At 43.0% G+C, this 18,136-nt stretch overlaps 1 protein-coding gene across 5 annotated transcripts; it reads left to right on the forward strand.

Moving 5' to 3' along the window:
- The first annotated feature begins 2,740 nt into the window (after positions 1-2,740).
- Positions 2,741-16,486, forward strand: LOC128440240 (serine/threonine-protein kinase DCLK1). Of its 5 annotated transcripts, none has more exons than XM_053422905.1 (16): positions 2,741-3,101; positions 3,224-3,570; positions 10,043-10,142; positions 10,735-10,851; positions 11,120-11,214; positions 11,934-12,015; positions 12,103-12,272; positions 12,597-12,716; positions 12,896-13,042; positions 13,440-13,573; positions 13,691-13,768; positions 14,394-14,490; positions 14,585-14,665; positions 14,965-15,078; positions 15,791-15,858; positions 16,298-16,355. In XM_053422905.1, the coding sequence occupies exons 1-16, from the start codon at positions 2,741-2,743 to the stop codon at positions 16,353-16,355; spliced, it is 2,169 nt and encodes a 722-aa protein (XP_053278880.1). The 5 variants fall into 5 exon arrangements, with proteins under 5 accessions (XP_053278880.1, XP_053278879.1, XP_053278876.1 ...); XM_053422904.1 differs by having other exon boundaries at positions 10,735-10,845; positions 11,934-12,021; XM_053422901.1 differs by lacking the exon at positions 15,791-15,858 and having other exon boundaries at positions 11,934-12,021; positions 16,298-16,486.
- The last annotated feature ends 1,650 nt before the right edge of the window (positions 16,487-18,136 follow it).

Below are 18,136 nucleotides of genomic sequence, written 5' to 3' on the forward strand. Positions count from 1 at the left end.
GCAAAATATGTGATATATGATATATTTTATTTATACCAAGAAGACTACATATTGAATTGATGGAGCGATTTCAATTAATTCAACGTCAGGAGAATGGATCTGAGTTTGATAACCTCAGGGTCAGATGAATCAGAGACAGTGGTGTGATTAGGCGGGTTGTGCTGGGTTAGAGCCATAGAGGTTAGAGCTCACTAATGAAAGAGCAACAGGGGCCACACCAGGCCTGGAGGGACATTACACAACACGTGGCTCCACGATGGGTGTGAGAAAAAAGAAAGCGCCTCATCATTGCTGATGTAAAAATGACTTGTTGGGTTCATCCAGTTATTTTCCACAGACTGAAACGAGGCAGAGAGTCATTGATCCTGGCACACTGGCAGCATTCGTCCCCAGGGAGCGGCCCATTCGTCCACCAGTGTTGTCGAAGCCTGCGCTGTGGTCAGGCCCTCAGCTGCTGGAACCACTGGATCCATTGTCAGCCGATTAGTTACTGTGAGAGATGCCTGGTTTTCTTGTTTACAGTCTGCTGCTGAGTGCATCTCTCGAAGGAAGGAAATAGTACATTGACAGATTAACGTAGCAGCCTTTTTTCCTTCTGGGCTCTTCATGTTTTTCCTCAAGCCGCTCTCTATTTTCCTCAAGTGCTTTACTAACCTGTAGAAAAGCAGATATTAGATCCTGAGAGTCATGTACCACGCAATGAGCTCTACTCTGGCTGTTGTGTCTAAATGGATGACAAAGGGCAGAAGGCCAGACAGGCGACGACAAGATAATCTGATCTGACGGCCAAAATGTTACATGAGAATATTTCGAAATGAGCCAGAAGTTATCGTTATATAATTTCAATTCTTAACTCATTCTTCAAATCAGAATTATGACATGAAACACATACATACAGATAATCACTTTTCAGTTGCTTTGAAAACTTCCTACTGAGAATGAAGAGAAAACCTCACATCTCTTGGAATGATTGGTTCCCAACTTTGTCCAATAGGAAATTTAGTGAGAGCCTTGTCTCATCATGCTGTCACATCTGATGAGCTTTGAAGATGCTGTCCTAAAAGCCCAGGTTACATTTCAGCTTCAAACTCAAATTAACACAAAAAAATAAAAAACAGTGCAAACATGATCTACAATTCGAAGTTGTGAAAAGAAGTAAAGGTCAGTCAACTTTTCAAAGCCACAAGTTTGTCCAGTATTTTAAAACCTCTTTTAAAACCTGTGACTTGAAAACAACCTTCCAAAGTGTAAAGTAAATTATGGCTCCAGCCGGCCAGCTGGACAAATGCCACTGAAACAAGTAATTGTTTGCATCATGTTGGGGAAAAAATCAAATCGCTGACAGCAACAAAAATTGGAATGTGTCCTAAGACTTTCTCCATGATTATGTTTTCCTGCAAGCAGAGACTTTTTGAAGTATAACAGTAGATATTGATGACAATTGTGAATTGTGTACGAGTGCAGAAGAAACCATATAACACTTTCTGAAGTTATTGAGGTCTGCTACAGGTTCGTCACTTTTCTGAGTCGCCTGGAAACAATGTAGTTTTCTTTATTTGCAGCACGTGTCCTGGAATTGAATAAGTTTTCTTAATTCACAGTGCTTTGACTTCTCTCAGCCACCGTAGCTATTAGCCAGTTTTGCTAGCTGACGTTAGCGTACTGCTAATGCTTTGCAACTTTTGTGGTGAACTATGTGCAACAACATCTGCCAGTACAACCGGAAACTATGGAAACATTAGCAAGAGGTAGCTTTAATAATAATAATAATAATAATAATAATAATAATAATAATAATAATAATAATAATAATAATAATACACTTTATTTGTACAGAATATCTGCTCTACTTACAATATAGATAGAAATAAAAACATGTTATTAAATAATAAAAACTACAACAATATCTAGTTAATTAACCGCCTGTCTTTGGCTGTGGGCTGATTGCTAAATGGTGATAATTGGCTTTTTTAATTGATTCATTCATTCACGAATAAGTAAAACACCTCACATGAACGTGGAGGTTTCCTCGAGTGCGCGCTCTCTCTCTCTGCGCCGTGCACGAGCAGCGCTGACACCCAAACGGTCCGGTGTAAATCACTGCAATGGCAGAGGAGCAGGGGAGGGAGGAGAGAGGGAGGGAGGGTGGAGGACACCGGCTCCAGCCCTGCCTCCTCTCTGCATGTGAGCACACGGCAGAGCAGCAGAGCACCAGCACAGGGGCAACAAAGGGACGCATGGTTCATCCACAGAGGCATCCAGCGAGTAAATGATTCACTGAGACAAGTTGCACCTGCAGACACACACGTTCGATTTCCATCTGTCCTCACCTCAAAGGTAAGAGACGCTGCAGCAGCAAAACAGGAAAATCTACATGTTCTGCAGCGTTTTTCTTTTTTTTATTGGAAATCTATTACAATCTGCTTCCAGCCAAGATCCTTAGATTAAACAGGTTAAATATTTTGTGTTGTGCATTATTCACTGCAAAGGCTGCACTCATGCACGTGAATTGCTTTGCTGTAAAGGTTGGATTAATACACAACCAGCATGAAATGGGTGTGACATGCTACTTCCCATAACGCATGTACTTGCAGCATTAGCAGCATCAGAGCTTGTATCAGGAGAGGGTGGAGAGCCTGATTGCCTCGTAATGTGCACTGCAGTTTCAAAGGAAACCGATTACTCATATAGAAGGCAATCCTCTTTTGTGTTATTCAGGGTGTGATAGCACTGCACAGTCATGGAGCTGGAGCACTTCGATGAGCGGGACAAGGCTCTGAGGTACACCCGGAGGGGCTCGAGAGGGAACGGGCTCCCCAGTCCCACGCACAGCGCCCACTGCAGCCTCTACAGAACCAAGACCCTGCAGAAACTTAGCTCGGAGAAGAAGGCCAAGAAGATCCGCTTCTACCGCAACGGGGACCGCTACTTCAACGGGATTGTTTACGCCATTTCTCAGGACAGATTCAGGTCCATGGACGCTCTGCTGGCCGACCTCACGAGGGCTCTGTCCGACAACGTCAACCTGCCCCAAGGGGTGAGGACCATATACACCATCGATGGGGTGACGAAGATCACCAGCATGGACCAGCTGGTGGAAGGTGAGCAGTGTTCTGAATGTTGATAAGTTTTCCTTCCACGTTTAGTTTGAGATCAGGTGAAGTCGCAAACTACAATTTGAGTCTTTGTAGAAACTCTACTGATGTTTGTTGTTCCTCGGCAGGAGAGAGCTATGTGTGTGCGTCCATAGAGCCCTACAAGACGCTGGACTACACCAGGAATGTAAACCCCAACTGGTCGGTTGGTGCTAGGACTGCCGGGGTCGTCCGGGACCCTTCTTCCCTGGGGAGCACCAAGGCGGGAAGCCCAGAAACCAGAGAGAGCAAGGACTTCATACGGCCCAAGCTGGTCACCATCGTCCGCAGTGGAGTGAAGCCTCGCAAGGCCATACGGGTCCTTCTGAACAAGAAGACCGCACACTCCTTCGAGCAGGTCATGACCGACATCACAGACGCCGTCATGATGGAGTCTGGAGTCGTCAAGAGGCTGTTTACTGTGGACGGCAAGATGGTAGGTCCACTCATCCTTCTTCAGGCTGCTGATGAGATCCTCACAGCTGTTAACTTGTTTTTCAGAGAGCATTCAGAATAGCCTTCAGTTGTATTCCTATAATTTAAATTGAAACAAGTTTACTTTTTACTGTGTGGAAATCCAGTCTTGATATTGTAAATCACAAGAAAACATTGTGGTGAATATGAAGTGCACACCTTGTATTAAGTTTTATAGATACAGCATGAGGTGCATACAAATACACAGTGCATCAGTTAAAGAAGGAACAGACTTAACTTTAAAAAGTCACAAACTACTCTTTGTATATCTGGATAAATCCGATGATAAAGGTGAGGTATGGTTACACATTTGTGGCCAAAATTAATCTTACATGCATCTGAGTATTTTGATTATTTTGAGTTTGGCAACAAGACCATTTTGTTTGGAATAATAATTGTCACATTTAATTTTAACCAAAGAGGGAGGGCTGATTCAAACAAACCTTTTCTCTCATGTCTGGAGGATGTGGAAGCTGGTGAATATAACTGTAGCATCACGGTTCTTTATTGACATATTTTACCTTATTCAAAATGGTTATTTTGATATATATCCAAAACCTGCACATTTAATTCACAGGAAGCTTATTTCAAACCAAAGCTCTAAGTGCTCTGTACCTGAGTGAATGCCATTATCTGACCCTCTCTCCACCACTGGTGCATTAATTGCTCACAAGTGGGGAGGATGCAAGGAGGCTTTTGTTGGACAGAAGTCAAAGGAGATGGGAACAACCTTTGTGCGATGGTTCCCAGTGTAGCTGATGGCAGGGCCTTCGTTCATGTGGCTGTGGTGAAAGTGATTTGGGATGTCCGTCTTTCACAGGGAGTTTAACTCAACTCAACTTTATGTTTATTTATAAAGCAAAGAAAAAAGAAGGTAACAACTTAGTGTCCTGTTCAGCTCCTTGTTCACGTCTCTGAGAGATTCCTCCTTTACCCAATGATACACTGAGACATCCCAGTAGAGTCAAAGTCAACTGGGATCATTTGCTAAATGTATTACGAGAAATGGGTTTCTAGGACTCTGTCTCATATTCCTACTGGCACATTATTAACTGGATAATATTCACTTAGTGGGTTTGAACCAGACCAACTTTATCAACAGTATTCATTACATTGTACCTATCGCGATTGTGTGTGTGTGTGTGTGTGTGTGTGTGTGTGTGTGTGTGTGTGTGTGTGTGTGTGTGTGTGTGTGTGTGTGTGTGTGTGTGTGTGTGTGTGTGTGTGTGTGTGTGTGTGTGTGTGTGTGTGTGTGTGTGTGTGTGTGTGTGTGTGTGTGTGTGTGTGTGTGCATGCAACAACAAACAAACCCCCGGAAATAACCAGCTCTCGACTTCAGCTCCAGGCCTCTTCATAAACTCATATCACCTGAACTCTGTTTTATCAAATCTCTTATTTTTTTTTTTCATCTTCTCATGGTTTCTATGGTGACATGGTTTTTCCCGAGCCGGTTGCTAAGGAACAGCCTCTGCGGCTGAGCGGTGCAGTAGTGATGTCAGAGCTGTGGAGCTGTGGAGGTGTAGTGTGGCTCCTGGTCGGTCGGCCTTATTACACACGTAGCAGGAAGATGGAGCACATGGCTGAGCTGTAATCTCAGGACCCGGAGCCATGCAGGGAACACATCTGCCTCACACATCCTCAGAATTATTATTTTAGGAATCATAAACCGGACATGGCATTTTACTGGATCAGAGATAGACATCCTGTTTACTATGTCAGGGACTCGTTTGTGTTATCCCTTTGTTTATTCTGTTTAGGGATTTTAATGTAATTTTGGTCCTGCTAATAACCTGCTGTTAATCTCCATGCTCTAGTTTCCTTCTTTTTGACCTGACTCTCCAGATGTTCAAATAACTACAGAACCTACCAGCATCAAGGGCCTGTTGGAGTTTAACATTTTGCTAAATGACGTCCCCGAGACAGAGAAACTGTTTGTTTGAATAGATAATTCAAGTAGTGACTGTGGAAATGATTAATTCAAATTTAAAGTTTGTTATATACAAACATTTTCAGTTAGTAAATAATTCAAACTAACCTTTAGTAGCTCATCTATTAACTTAAAATAATATAACTTCTAATTTGCTATTGTTTAAACATTAAGATTTTAAGATGCATGATATTCTCATGCAGTCACATCCCTCCCTCCTCTGTTTTGGACTCATATGATTCTATTACTGGATCTGCTCAGTGGGGGGGGGTTCTGCTCTATGGCTGTGGACCATCCATCCTGCTGAGTCATGGTGTTCTGCCACGAGAGTCACTTTTAACTCTCACCAAGTACGTAGGTATTGGCTAAACTCGACTAAAGCCGCTTATGAAGATGAAAAAAAAATCAACATTAACCAAACGATTGAAAGCTGTGAGAAACGGGCGCCCTGCGGAGGAGGCCCTTTGAAAACACGCCACGGCCCAGTGTGATCCTGCTGGTTTGAATGGGATGGAGCAGAGGGTATTTGCATGACTGAGTAGCTCCGAGGAGACTTAGCCTATGGCATTTAAATCCCCAACTGTAATGGATGTGTCTCTGCACTGTAATTGCATTACGCAAACCACTAACATCTCTGCATCGGCGGAGTCGTCGGCTCCTGTTGAAATAGATGTCACCGGCCTCCAGAGGACCGGGCCTGGCTCCACTTCAATGCAGGAGAGAGGGAGCTGCGTCAGTAAATGTGACCAACGGCCCAGTTTGTGCTTCAGAAATGAGATACAGGGAGGAGGTGGAGGAGATTTATGGGCGCTGGATGTGCCAGAGAGCAGAACCTAAAGCTTATGTGTTACAAATCACTTCTTCACGTTGACCTTGACTGGGCCGTCTTCTTGGTTTGGCCTGCATGCTCCTGTAATGAGTCTAACCGTGGTCCTCTGATCATGTTACAGAGGCACAGTGATCAGTGCCCGTCTCAGACAATCAATTGTTTCACGGGCTGATTTTAAATTAACAATTAATGTGACGTTCACTTAAAAGTAGACATTCGTTGTTTTGCTTTAGGACAAAGTTAGTATTCAGAGAAGATGGACTATCTGTGGGTGCGCCTATAAGGTCTTATTTTGTGAATTCTTTCTAATTTAAGAATTGTTATTATTAACTACTGCTGCTGGGTTTTGTGAGAGTACCATTTTCAAACCCTGCCATTTTAAAACCTCTCACTGTAACTAAAGGGGAGGAAGAGGGATGAAAGTTAAAGTGAGGCTCCCTGGCTTTTCTCTCGCCTCCTGCTGTGACTTGGCTTTTAAACACAGCCCAGTGACTCTGCCATCCTCCTTTTCTTACAGAGTGCCCACAAAATGTTCCTGAGCTAAAGTTGGTACTGCTGAAATGAGGAGTGAGTACCAGTGAGCTATGTGGATAAGAGACACACTATAGGGTCTGCATTCAACTCTTAAAGCTCCAGAGTGTAAGATTTAGGTGAAAGGGATCTATTGGTAGAAATTGAATATAAAATAACAATTAGTAAGTTCTTCCCTGACCCATGTCCCATCCTTCCATCAAGTTTCATGGTAATCTGTCAAGTAGTTTTTCCATAAACCTAACCTCTGTGGCAGAGGTAATAAATAAAGTAACTCAATACTAAGATATGATGTTTGTGAATATTTTAAATATGTGTTTTAATGTCGTTTGTGTGTCCGTTCAGATTTCAGCATCATGGATGGGGCTGAATTGTTCTTATTAAGGAAGCTGTAACTCATTGGTTTTTATCACTGCAGTTAATGTCACAGTTTTTTAAGAGCAGACCTAATATTAGTCTTGGATTGTGTCTGTGATGATAAATAAACAGTTTTATAGCCTCTCTTCTTCCTACTGGACACTTGACTTTGCACATATAAAGTCAATTACAGCAGGAAATTGACCCTGGATAAAGGAATTATTACAATTTTAAGCAAAGCATGTTTTCTATGGCAGTGGAACAAGTGAAGATGAGTCACGTGGCTGGACTGCACATTGAGTGAGTGGCTGCTATGTTCAGTCTCCAAATGAAGGGGGGGAAGATGCAGCACCCTGGAGAGCTCCAGCTGCTCCACCTCAGGTTGTGTGATCTATTGTCTCCACCCTGGCGGAGATTGATCAGTTCTCTGTAGCATGCACACCTCCCATTGTGTTTTCTTTGGACTGGATTTCAAGAAGCAATACTCGTACTCGCTGAATTCACGGATAGAAAATCTGACGGATCAATATTTACACTGGACGCTGCAGCCATAAGGGAGCTGGTGGCTGTTGGCTGGTGGCTGGTGGCTGTTGGCTGGGGGTTGTGGGTGTGGGTGGTTTAGGGGGGGATGGTAGACCTCATGGAACTGCTGTGTCACGAGCCAGCAGGCAGAAGTAATCAATATGAAGCATCACACTCACAGTTATGCTGTTTCACCAGAGGTTTCACGTTGTCGACAACCTAGTAGAACAAATATTTGAATTAATAGAGTGGCTCTAATGAAATCAGTGACCGAAAAATTTGACTTTAAATACACACAATCCATATTTTGTTCCCTCTTAACCTGGACACAGTTTTTAGATCAGTTAGAAGCTTTTGTCATAATCTCAGTTTTCATGATCCTGTCCTGGAATAATGTCAGTTTGGTCATTTTGGTTCATTTGAATGTATTTTAAGTTCTAAGAGAGTGGGGGAGGAGTTATCATGCTGACATCAACAAAAGGTCTGAGGTCAGATTCGAACACCGTGTCCCACAGACAAGATGCTCTGTTATTCCATCTTCCCCTGGACTGATGGTGATATTATTGTGTTGTCTGCAGCTCCGTGCTCCAGATAAGATCTGATCTCAAAGCAGTCGTGTCCGTCTCATCGTCTCTAACTCAGCTTCCGTCTCGTCTCCTTGGCAACGGCTGTGGGGGTCTCATCCCTCCTGGGATCTCTCTCTCTCTCTCTCTCTCTCTCTCTCTCTCTCTCTCTCTCTCTCTCTCTCTCTCTCTCTCTCTCTCGTTTTATCGGAGGGATTGGGGGCGGGGCTGTCAGAGAAATCATCCATGATAACCCCCCCCCCCCCCCCCTACCTCTGTGCTCAATGTTTATTTTAAGATTTCCTATCTGAATGACCTTTAACTGTTTACACGTGTTCTATCCTGCAATTTTTTACTGAATCATCTTCTGCTGAGTTTATCCAACATTTCAACATTTTAGAGGAAGTTCATTGAAGCTGAATATGATATGTTCTAGTTTTAAAGTGTATATTTATTCTTAGTAATGAGATCTGTACAATATGGATAAGAACATTACCACATGATATTAGGAACATGGTTGGAGGGCAGTTGATAGACTGTGTTGGTTTTCTTGTCCTCAGCACTTAAGTCATCACATTAAACTCAGGCTGAACTCTGCATGGTTCTTAATGAGCCACTTAATAATGTATATAATATTTCTGCTGTTGGTCTTAGTCTTTGTTCAGATTTCAGTTTTCCAAACCTTGATTACATCATAAAAAACTCAATCATGGTATTAGGCAACAAACTTGGATTATTTACTCAATAGCAACATCTAGCATTTCAAAATGTCCTTTATATAAACATTTTACTATAATTTATAATCAGTAACATCAAGCTTAGAAGCCGATTTAACATAAAACACACGTCCACGTTATGAATAATAGTTTTAAATCACATTGTTGTTGACAGATGTTTTGCTGAGTTAACCTCTCGGCTCAGGAAATGAAGAACTCTCCATCCTCTGGCACTCAGCTGTAGTTAAGCATATCAATACGCCTTTAGAGAGGAAGGTCAGGGCACCATCAGCTTCTTCATTTATTTATGACATCCACTGAGATGGGCTCCTGTTATAATGAGAGCAGCGGATGTTGTCGTCCTGTTTGTCTTTGTAGAAAAGCTTCAAAGATAATCATTTATTATCATTTCTCGGTTATTATCAAGACAGAGAAATGTGTTGACCAGCAAATTAGTGTTTTGGATTAAGGTAAAATGTAATCTCTGACCAGGAAACACGATTTTAATACTTCATGTTCCATCAGAAAATATCTGGTACCTTTATTTATGTTTGTGTGTGTTGATGTGATTGGTAATAAAAACCTCCTCCTGGACTATAGAGGACAATTAACTTAATCTCTCACTGGGGACGAAGACACTCAAATGACCAGCGAGGACATTGTCCCTGTGACTCTACTGGATTTAATCCAGGTTTAAAAGGAGCTCATCTTTTTTTAGTAGTGACCCTAGAGACACTTTTACTTCCAGCCCGGCTGCAGAGATGTTGAAGCGTTTATTCACGTGCTGCTCACACAATTCATTCTCCCTTTGTACTCTGGCAATTATGAATATCTAGTTTCAGTGTGTCTGCTCGACTCTATTATTATTTAATCCAGTGGTATTTTCTTTCATGAATCTCTCTTGTACACTGATATGGCCTGAAGGATTATGATCAGAAGTAATAAGTAAATTTGTATAAAAAGAAAACTGACATCTCGATGTTCCCCAGGTGACCTGTCTTCAGGACTTCTTCGGGGACGATGATATATTCTTTGCTTGTGGCCCCGAGAAGTTCCGTTACCAGGATGACTTCAACCTGGATGAAGGTGGTGAGTGAACTTTCATCTATACGAGGCGTGAATCACTCACTGGGGAGAACGTGGCTCCAAAGCTCCCAGGATTCTTTGTGTTGTTTGCTGCTAGGGCGACATGACATTGCTTTTATTATTAAACTCAAATAAACACTGAATATAACAAACATGAAACAACTTGCAATATTCCTGTTTGTATTTGATGTAGTGAGGAACGGGACTAGAACAAGACTAGAAAACAGATTTACTTCATTTTGAACCAACGTCCTAGCTGACCTAGATTATGCTTGTTGTTTAATAGGTGTGTCTCTCTGTGTGTGTGTGTGTGTGTGTGTGTGTTTTAATAAATGTGCACTCCAGGACAAAGCAGATGTCATCACTCAGAGTTTGTGGCTCTGTTGGTTTAGACTAATGTGCCAGAGAGAAAATAGTCCCCTATTAATGATGGTGTATTTACTGAAACAAACCTCAAACTGTCACAGACTCAAAACCACTGCTTGATATATAGATAGATTGAAAGAAAGAAAGAAAGAAAGAAAGAAAGAGGAGAGGCATAGCACTCCTTCTTTCCTTTTTTCATGTATCTTACCACTATGTCTTTCTGTTGCAGAATGCCGGGTTGCAAAGTCGATATCATACGGGCGGCTCCCGTCCATTACGGGTCGCATCTCCCCAAAAAGTGGGGGGTGGTCCCTCAGGAGCAAGTCTCCCTCATCCACTGGTTCAGGTAGGTTCTCACTTCCTGCTCTGTTTGAGGGTCTGACTCTGGTTAGAGTTCTGGTTGGTGGAAAACATTGACTTGTGATTGTTTTGTGATTGTTTTTGTTAGAGGCTGAGGAATGCATTATGACCTCAGAGAGATAGAAACACTGATGTGCAATGACACAGAGAATTTACTTCTGTCCTTAGGCTTCAGTATTTCTTCATACTCTTTATAAAAGTGCATTTTATTCTGCAGTTCTTCTTCATGATGCTGATTTCTGTTTTACCGATAGCTAACGGCACTGGAGGAAGTCAGTTCTCCACTCCCCGGTCTGGAAAGTCTTCCAGCCCCTCTCCGACCAGTCCAGCCAGTCTCCGAAGACGACGGGTAATAAACATCAATGTTCCTATAAATAAGCTTAACTTCTCAAAGATTGATTTTTATAAACCTTATTGTTCCAAATCAGAATCAGAATCAGAATTCTTTTTATTGCCATGTATATTTGCACATACAGGAAATTGCCTTGGTGTGGTTGGTGCACTTTACAAACAACAAATAGGCCGCGTCAAAGATTTAAATAATCATCTTCATCCATTAATAATGTTTAAAACTATTATAGTGACATGGATTTACTGATAATGAAAATGTTGTTTAGTGAGTACTTATATAACTGCAAGATCTTAAAAAGGTGTAAATATACAGACGTAAATATCTGTTTTTGTATTATGAGATTTCAGTAACCTATGTTTTGAATGAGCAGCACACTCTCACTGCGGTTATCTAAGACCTGGAAGCACGAGCACATTTAGTTCCTGCGTCACACAGTGAACTGGGAGCGAAATCCAATTATCAGTTCCACCATCATTAATTATTCATAAGGCCGGCTGGGGCTGGTGCTGTGGGGCGGAGGGGTTTTATTTCTCTCCCTCTTTGAACCACACGACTGTATGCCGGTGAAAAGCTCAGTGGAAGGTGTCCCCACACTTTTTACTATCTGATCTCAAAGTGCGTCCTCGAGTCTGGACCAGTGGAACAAACAGACTTGTCCCTCCTCTGAAGCACATGTCCCTCCTCTGAAGCACATGTCCCTCTGTGTCTCCTCTCAGGGATCTCAACACAGCGGCTCCTCGCTCTCTCTAGCTTCCACTAAGGTCTGCAGCTCGATGGATGAAGGAGACGGGCTCGGCAGTGAAGGTGAAGAGATCACATGACACGCTTATGCTTTTATTCAAAGTTCACCTATGAATCGTCTTTTTGTTTGACCCCCCCCCCTAGCTGAGCCAATGGAGGACAACTCTTTAGTCCCGGCCTCCATCACAGAGAGGTACAAAGTGGGCAGGACTTTAGGGGACGGGAACTTTGCTGTGGTGCGGGAGTGTGTGGAGAAATCCACCGGGAGACAGTTCGCCCTGAAGATCATCAGCAAAGATAAATGCAAGGGAAAGGTGGGTCGGCCTCCACACACACTTATATCACCACCGAGTCGGGTTTAAATTACTGTTCACTCGCTTCACTTCTCTTCTCCTCATATCATGTTGATGGAGTTCTTTAATTTCCTCCTTGGTCACTAGATGGGGCCATTTCCTCTGGAACTCAAATTTTATTTCCAGATTAACGAGTATCAAAATAATTCAAACGTGTTTCTGAAAATGTTTTTTCTTTCACCTCTCCTCTGAAATAAATGAATGTTATATTATTATATTATATTCATGTGCATATTTTTTACTATCAAGTGTCTCTAGACTTATCACATGTCCTTTATGACCCAGGAGCACATGATCCAGAGCGAGGTGTCGATCCTTCGACGTGTGAAACATCCCAACATCGTACTTTTAATTGAAGAAATGGACACACAGAGCGAACTCTATCTGGTGATGGAGCTGGTGAAGGTACCACACAGTTATTACTAGATCTCTATTTTGTGACATCATTTAATAGTTGTCTGTAAAAACTGATTTCTCCTGACCCTCCATCCTCTCTCTCTCTCTCTCTCTCTCTCTCTCTCTCTCTCTCTCTCTCTCTCTCTCTCTCTCTCTCTCTCCCTCTCTCTCTCTCTCTCTCTCTGCAGGGGGGCGATCTGTTTGATGCCATCACCTCCTCTAACAGATACACGGAGCGAGATGCCAGCTGCATGTTGTTCAACCTGGCCAGTGCCATCAAGTACCTGCACGGCCTCAACATCGTGCACAGAGACATCAAACCTGAAAACCTGTTGGTGAGCACGACTCCACAGACCCACTGTTCCCCAAAGTTTAAAAATGCACAAGCTACCACTTTAATAAATGAAATATCGGAAATGAAGACATGAATTTAGTGCACACAACTTCACAATGTCTGTACTTCATGTGTCCCTGTGGTCATTTGGAACCTAAGTCTGACGTATTATTGATGTATTAACTCTATGAGACTCCAATTAAAGACCGAGTGTTTCTGAAATCTATGAAAACAGTTCAGACCAGATGTTAACCTCACAGAGAACTCGCTCACAAATCCACTTTTTAGTTGAACTGTCGCTATTTGTTGTGACGACTTAAGTGTTTGCAGTTGTGTTTGTACCACGGACGGATCTGAATGTTCCTGCTGTTCTGTTTTCACCCCCCCCCCCCCTACAGGTCTACGAGCACGTCGATGGCAGTAAATCTCTGAAGCTCGGGGACTTCGGTTTGGCCACCATCGTGAACGGGCCCCTCTACACTGTGTGTGGCACCCCCACCTACGTAGCTCCAGAGATTGTGGCTGAGACGGGGTGAGGAGTCTGAGTTGTTGTGTCTCCTCAGATGTGATCATTCTTGAGAACCGTTGTGTCCTCGCAGATTTTGTTTTTGTCTTTGATAGCTGATATTTTTTTCCTCTTCAATTAAAGATATGGGCTCAAGATCGACATCTGGGCCGCCGGGGTCATCACGTACATTCTGCTGTGTGGATTTCCTCCTTTCCGTGGGTACGTACCTGCTCCTTCATCAGGAGAAGGTCGAGGTCTTCACCACAGTGGGAGAAGAAGCAGAATGGGGCTCAGAGGGTCCCTCCCTCCACCAAGGCCCAACAGCCCCATTATGAAACCACATCTAAGACACTTGACCCAGATTTAGATTCGGATCTGCACCAAATTTACACACACTCATAAATATCAGTCCTCTAGATATTCATCAAGTTACATTAATTATTCTCTTGAAAAAAAAAAAATTCAAGCCTGGGCCTGAATTCAATGGGCCCAGGCTCCCATTGCCTGGGAATGGGACATGAGATTTTTTTACTCATGTCCCATTCCTCCACCAAGTTTAGTAGAAATGTTTTAGCATAATCCTGATGACAAACACACAGATGTATATTTTAGATATGTCTAATTTATTTCTATTTACATTGTAATATTCTATTATATCTTATTTAATTTTTTTGTCTGCTTGTAATATTCTGAGCAGAGCCTGGGACCCGAGCATTTCATTGCAAGCGACTGCTTAATGTTATCGTTGTGTATATGACAATAAACTCTTGAAACTTGAAACGTAACCTAGAATTACAGAAGCCGTTACACACATATGATACACGAGTTGTTTGTGTTTCTCCAGAGGTGATAAAGATCAGGAGGATCTGTTCGAGCACATTCTGAGCGGCCAGCTGGATTTCCCTTCAGCGTACTGGGACAATGTTTCCGACCCGGCCAAGGTTTGTTGTTCTCTCCCCACGTGCCTCCCTCAGTGTGGAACCTCAGAACCAGTCTCACGTTGTCAAACCAGTGAACTAACGTGTGTCTCTTTAGACTCTGATCAACGGGATGCTGCAGGTGGAGGCGGAGCTGAGATACACGGCGGCGCAGGTGCTGGATCACCCCTGGGTCAATGTAAGTTCAGTAGAGTGGAGTCAGTCCTCTCAGGAGAATCACCCTGTGCACATTCAAGTCGTTTTTATTTCATTTTATTCATATGATGCTTCTGCTTAGTTTGTAGATTCTAAGTGTTTCTGGTTCATTTCTGCTTCTCAGGACCTCAGTACTTAGTTTCCCTCTCTCTCGTGCACCTCATGTTTTGGAATCACAATCATTCTTCTTGAATCTTGAATCTTGAATCTTGAAGTGCAGTTTAGAAACAACATGTGAAGTGTAACACAGTTGCTGAAGTTTTGCTCTTTGTGTTTCTCCAGGACGAGGGGGCATCAGAGAATGATCATCAGCTGCCGGTGGCTGGAAAGATCAAGAAGCACTTCAACACTGGGCCGAAGCTCCACAGCACCACAGCAGGAGTCTCAGTCATCACAGTAAGTTCTGCTCGCTCGGCACTGGTCCACCAGTAGATTACACTTTTTGTTTTGTGAATCTGCCTGAAGGTCGATTCAAACTAAAGTTTAGTTTTAGTTTTAGTTTTGAAATTTGTTGCAGTTGCTTTAACTCCTGAACTTCTTTTTTATTCTTTGGTTTTCATTTAAATTCTTTATTGGAAGTTGAAGGCAGCGTCGTCTGCTTACAAATCTTTTTTGTCTTATTTATAAAACTGCCAACTTCTCTGCTTTGTTCTGTTTACACATCCATTCATCCACCTGCTTCCTGCTGCTGTGTGTGCGCGCGTGTGCATTTGTGTGCGTGTGTGTGTGTGTGCTCTATCATCCTCCTCTAGATGGACTGTCAGCTCTGTTGTGAGGAGACTTTAAAAAAATATACAGTTGTTCTTAAGGTTTCAGTCGATGTGATTTCTTGACTAGTTTCAAAGCTGAGCTGCATTTGTTCAATCGGTAGAAAGATAAATAACTTTATTCTGAAGTCCGACACTATGTTCATCATCGGTGAAGTCGGGGGATCGATTCTCATTTCTAATCTTTTTACCGACTTTGCAGATGAGCTCAGTTTTCTGCAGCCAAATTGAAATCTTTCTGACACTTTACAGAATTAATTTCTCTTCTAGTTTTCTAGAGTGTAAAGTTGTGTAGATCAAGTCTCTGACTCTCTGAGTTCCACTCGTCTCTCTCTGCTCAGCTGGACCAGGACTTTCCTATCCAGCGCTCAGGGTCTTTGGACCAGCATCCAGGCTTGTCCTGGATCAGGTATGAAGCAGCATAGAGCTAAGAGGCTGTGCTTCCATCGCAGAGTGCTGGCAGTCCCCATTCCCCACCCCCCCACAGGGGTTGACTCATGGCCCCTCGCTGGAGACCTTTTCATGCCTCGGCCTAATTTACTTCATCAGATTCAATCACATTGTTCATCTCACTCGTGTTGTGGCTGTTTCCTCTCGCTTGCAGTTCACCTTATTTTACTTCTTCTAGTTTTATTCTTATTTTCTTTGCCTTTTGTTGCTTTTACTGTTTTTGTTGAACGCTGAAGTGTCAAAAGATGAAGTTTAACTTTCTCACAAGAAGGAGAGAAGTTATGATGCAGCTCAGATTTAACCTATAAACAGTCGATGCTGCTCCTCATCTCCTGTTCTCCTGGTGAGAACCTAACAGTTGCCGGTGTGTCTCCCCCCCCCCCCCCCCCCCCCCTCAGACCACGCCACTTGATAAGGAGAAGCAAGTGTTCAGACGAAGATGCCACCAGGATGTGAAGTCCCCTCCCAACTTCCCACACAGCCTGGGCGCCTCCCGCGGCCTCTCCCCCGTCGACCTCACCTCAGAGTCTGAAGACTTGTCCCCGTGCTCAGCCGGCACCGTCCGGTCCCCCGTCTCTCCGTTCTGAGGCCCCGTCCAGAACCTCCGTGGAGAGGGTGGAGCCACCGGGGGACGACCCATCACCGGGTTCAGTCTGCTGACTCACAACAACTGCACATTTATCTGTACCTAATTTATTTATTTCCTGCCAAAGTAATTCATTTAAATCACTGTTACATTGATCAGATTGAAGAGCACTTCATCTCTGGGTCAAAGAATAAGAGCATGCAACAATATTCAGTAGATTTCTCCTTTCACACAGCAAGCACTGGATCATAGTAGTTATATGGAGCCCTCTAGTGGTTTTTATTGTGTACTACAGGAATGACAGCCTCCTTCATCAAGCACTTTTTAATAGAAGTTGTTAACAAACAAAAAAATATTCATGTTTGACTTCAACACAAATGCTTGTGTGACTAGAATGAGACTCAGAGCTCGTGTCTCCGCCAGGGCCCCAAAACAAGCTGCACAGAATTTTTCACAACATCAACATCCTTAATTTATTCCGTGAAAAAATGTCAACAAACAATCAGACACACAATGTTACAGAAAGTGGAAGAAATTAAAAATCCTCGATCCGCCCCTTTGTTCAGATCCAAACCAAACCTAATGGGTTGAGTCCTGGCCCAGGTCCCGTCCTCCTCCCTGTTCCTCCCACTAAGTCTGGTGTAAATCCGCTCTGGAGTTTTTTTGCACAATCTATCTGAAGAACACACAAACGTTACAAGGGCCAAAAAGAAAAAAATCTCAACACAACAGTCCCCGTTCTGCTGCACTGTTTAACATCCAGATTACTTTAGGTTCTGGTGCACAAACCGTGGAACAGTGGACAGGAGCTTGAGACGACCTGCTGCTGCACTGCAGGAGAGATACTGTGTGGCCACTCGGTAGCTTCTCCTCCTGGAGATATGATGGCACTAATGTCTGAGTGTTGGTTGGTGCTGTGTGCGTGAGGAGGGTCATTTCAAGTGGTTTTGTTACATGTCTGTGTGAGTGTGGTGTCGTTGGTTGTACGTGCATGTGTAAAAACTTGCCTTGGCACAAGTGGATTTAAGTGCAATTAGGTTTGACGCCCGATGAGCACATTAAGAAACATGTTTTATGAGTTATATAAACAAAAAAAATAAGGAATCTGTCTCTGGTATTAACGGAGTCCAACTAATACAGTTCTCTCTCAATGGTGCATCACTGATTTTCATTCCACACATAGGGAATAAGAAGTGAAACTGCAGTGCTTCCAGGAATGTCCATTATTTTACTACTTTTTATTCTGAATGTCCCGTTCGTCCTCTGACCGCGTCCAGTGTCTCTTCATCCATATAACCATAGATGTGAATGTCCCTCACCCGAGACTGTAACCTGCATGTCTGCTAATACGCATCCTAAGATTAGTTGTTCTGGTCGTTTACTCTTCGATATGCGCCTGTCAAGATATGAAACCACTCCTGTTGCCATTGTAGATACTGTCTCCATGAATGCAGTCCAGTTGAGACGGACCACAACTGAGTCAAGACGTATATATATAAATATATATATATAAATGTATTTCAACATACATGTAAAACCCCCACCACTTGCTGTTTAAAGGGCTTCTTAAGTTTTGTTTTTTGCCACAAAGCACACAAGAGCGCAAGTCGTCGTAGTGAGTCGTCGGGAATGTGTTTGTTTTCAAAGATGC

The sequence above is a fragment of the Pleuronectes platessa genome, chromosome 5, assembly GCF_947347685.1.
Source record: "Pleuronectes platessa chromosome 5, fPlePla1.1, whole genome shotgun sequence".
Lineage (NCBI taxonomy): Eukaryota > Metazoa > Chordata > Actinopteri > Pleuronectiformes > Pleuronectidae > Pleuronectes > Pleuronectes platessa.

Coding starts and splice junctions, on each gene's coding strand:
- LOC128440240 (XM_053422901.1), top strand. CDS start 2,741: ATGGAGCTGGAGCACTTCGATGAGCGGGACAAGGCTCTGAGGTACACC. Junction 12,717..12,895: donor TGGTGATGGAGCTGGTGAAG/GTACCACACAGT, acceptor CTCTCTCTGCAG/GGGGGCGATCTGTTTGATGC. Junction 13,043..13,439: donor TCAAACCTGAAAACCTGTTG/GTGAGCACGACT, acceptor CCCCCCCTACAG/GTCTACGAGCACGTCGATGG.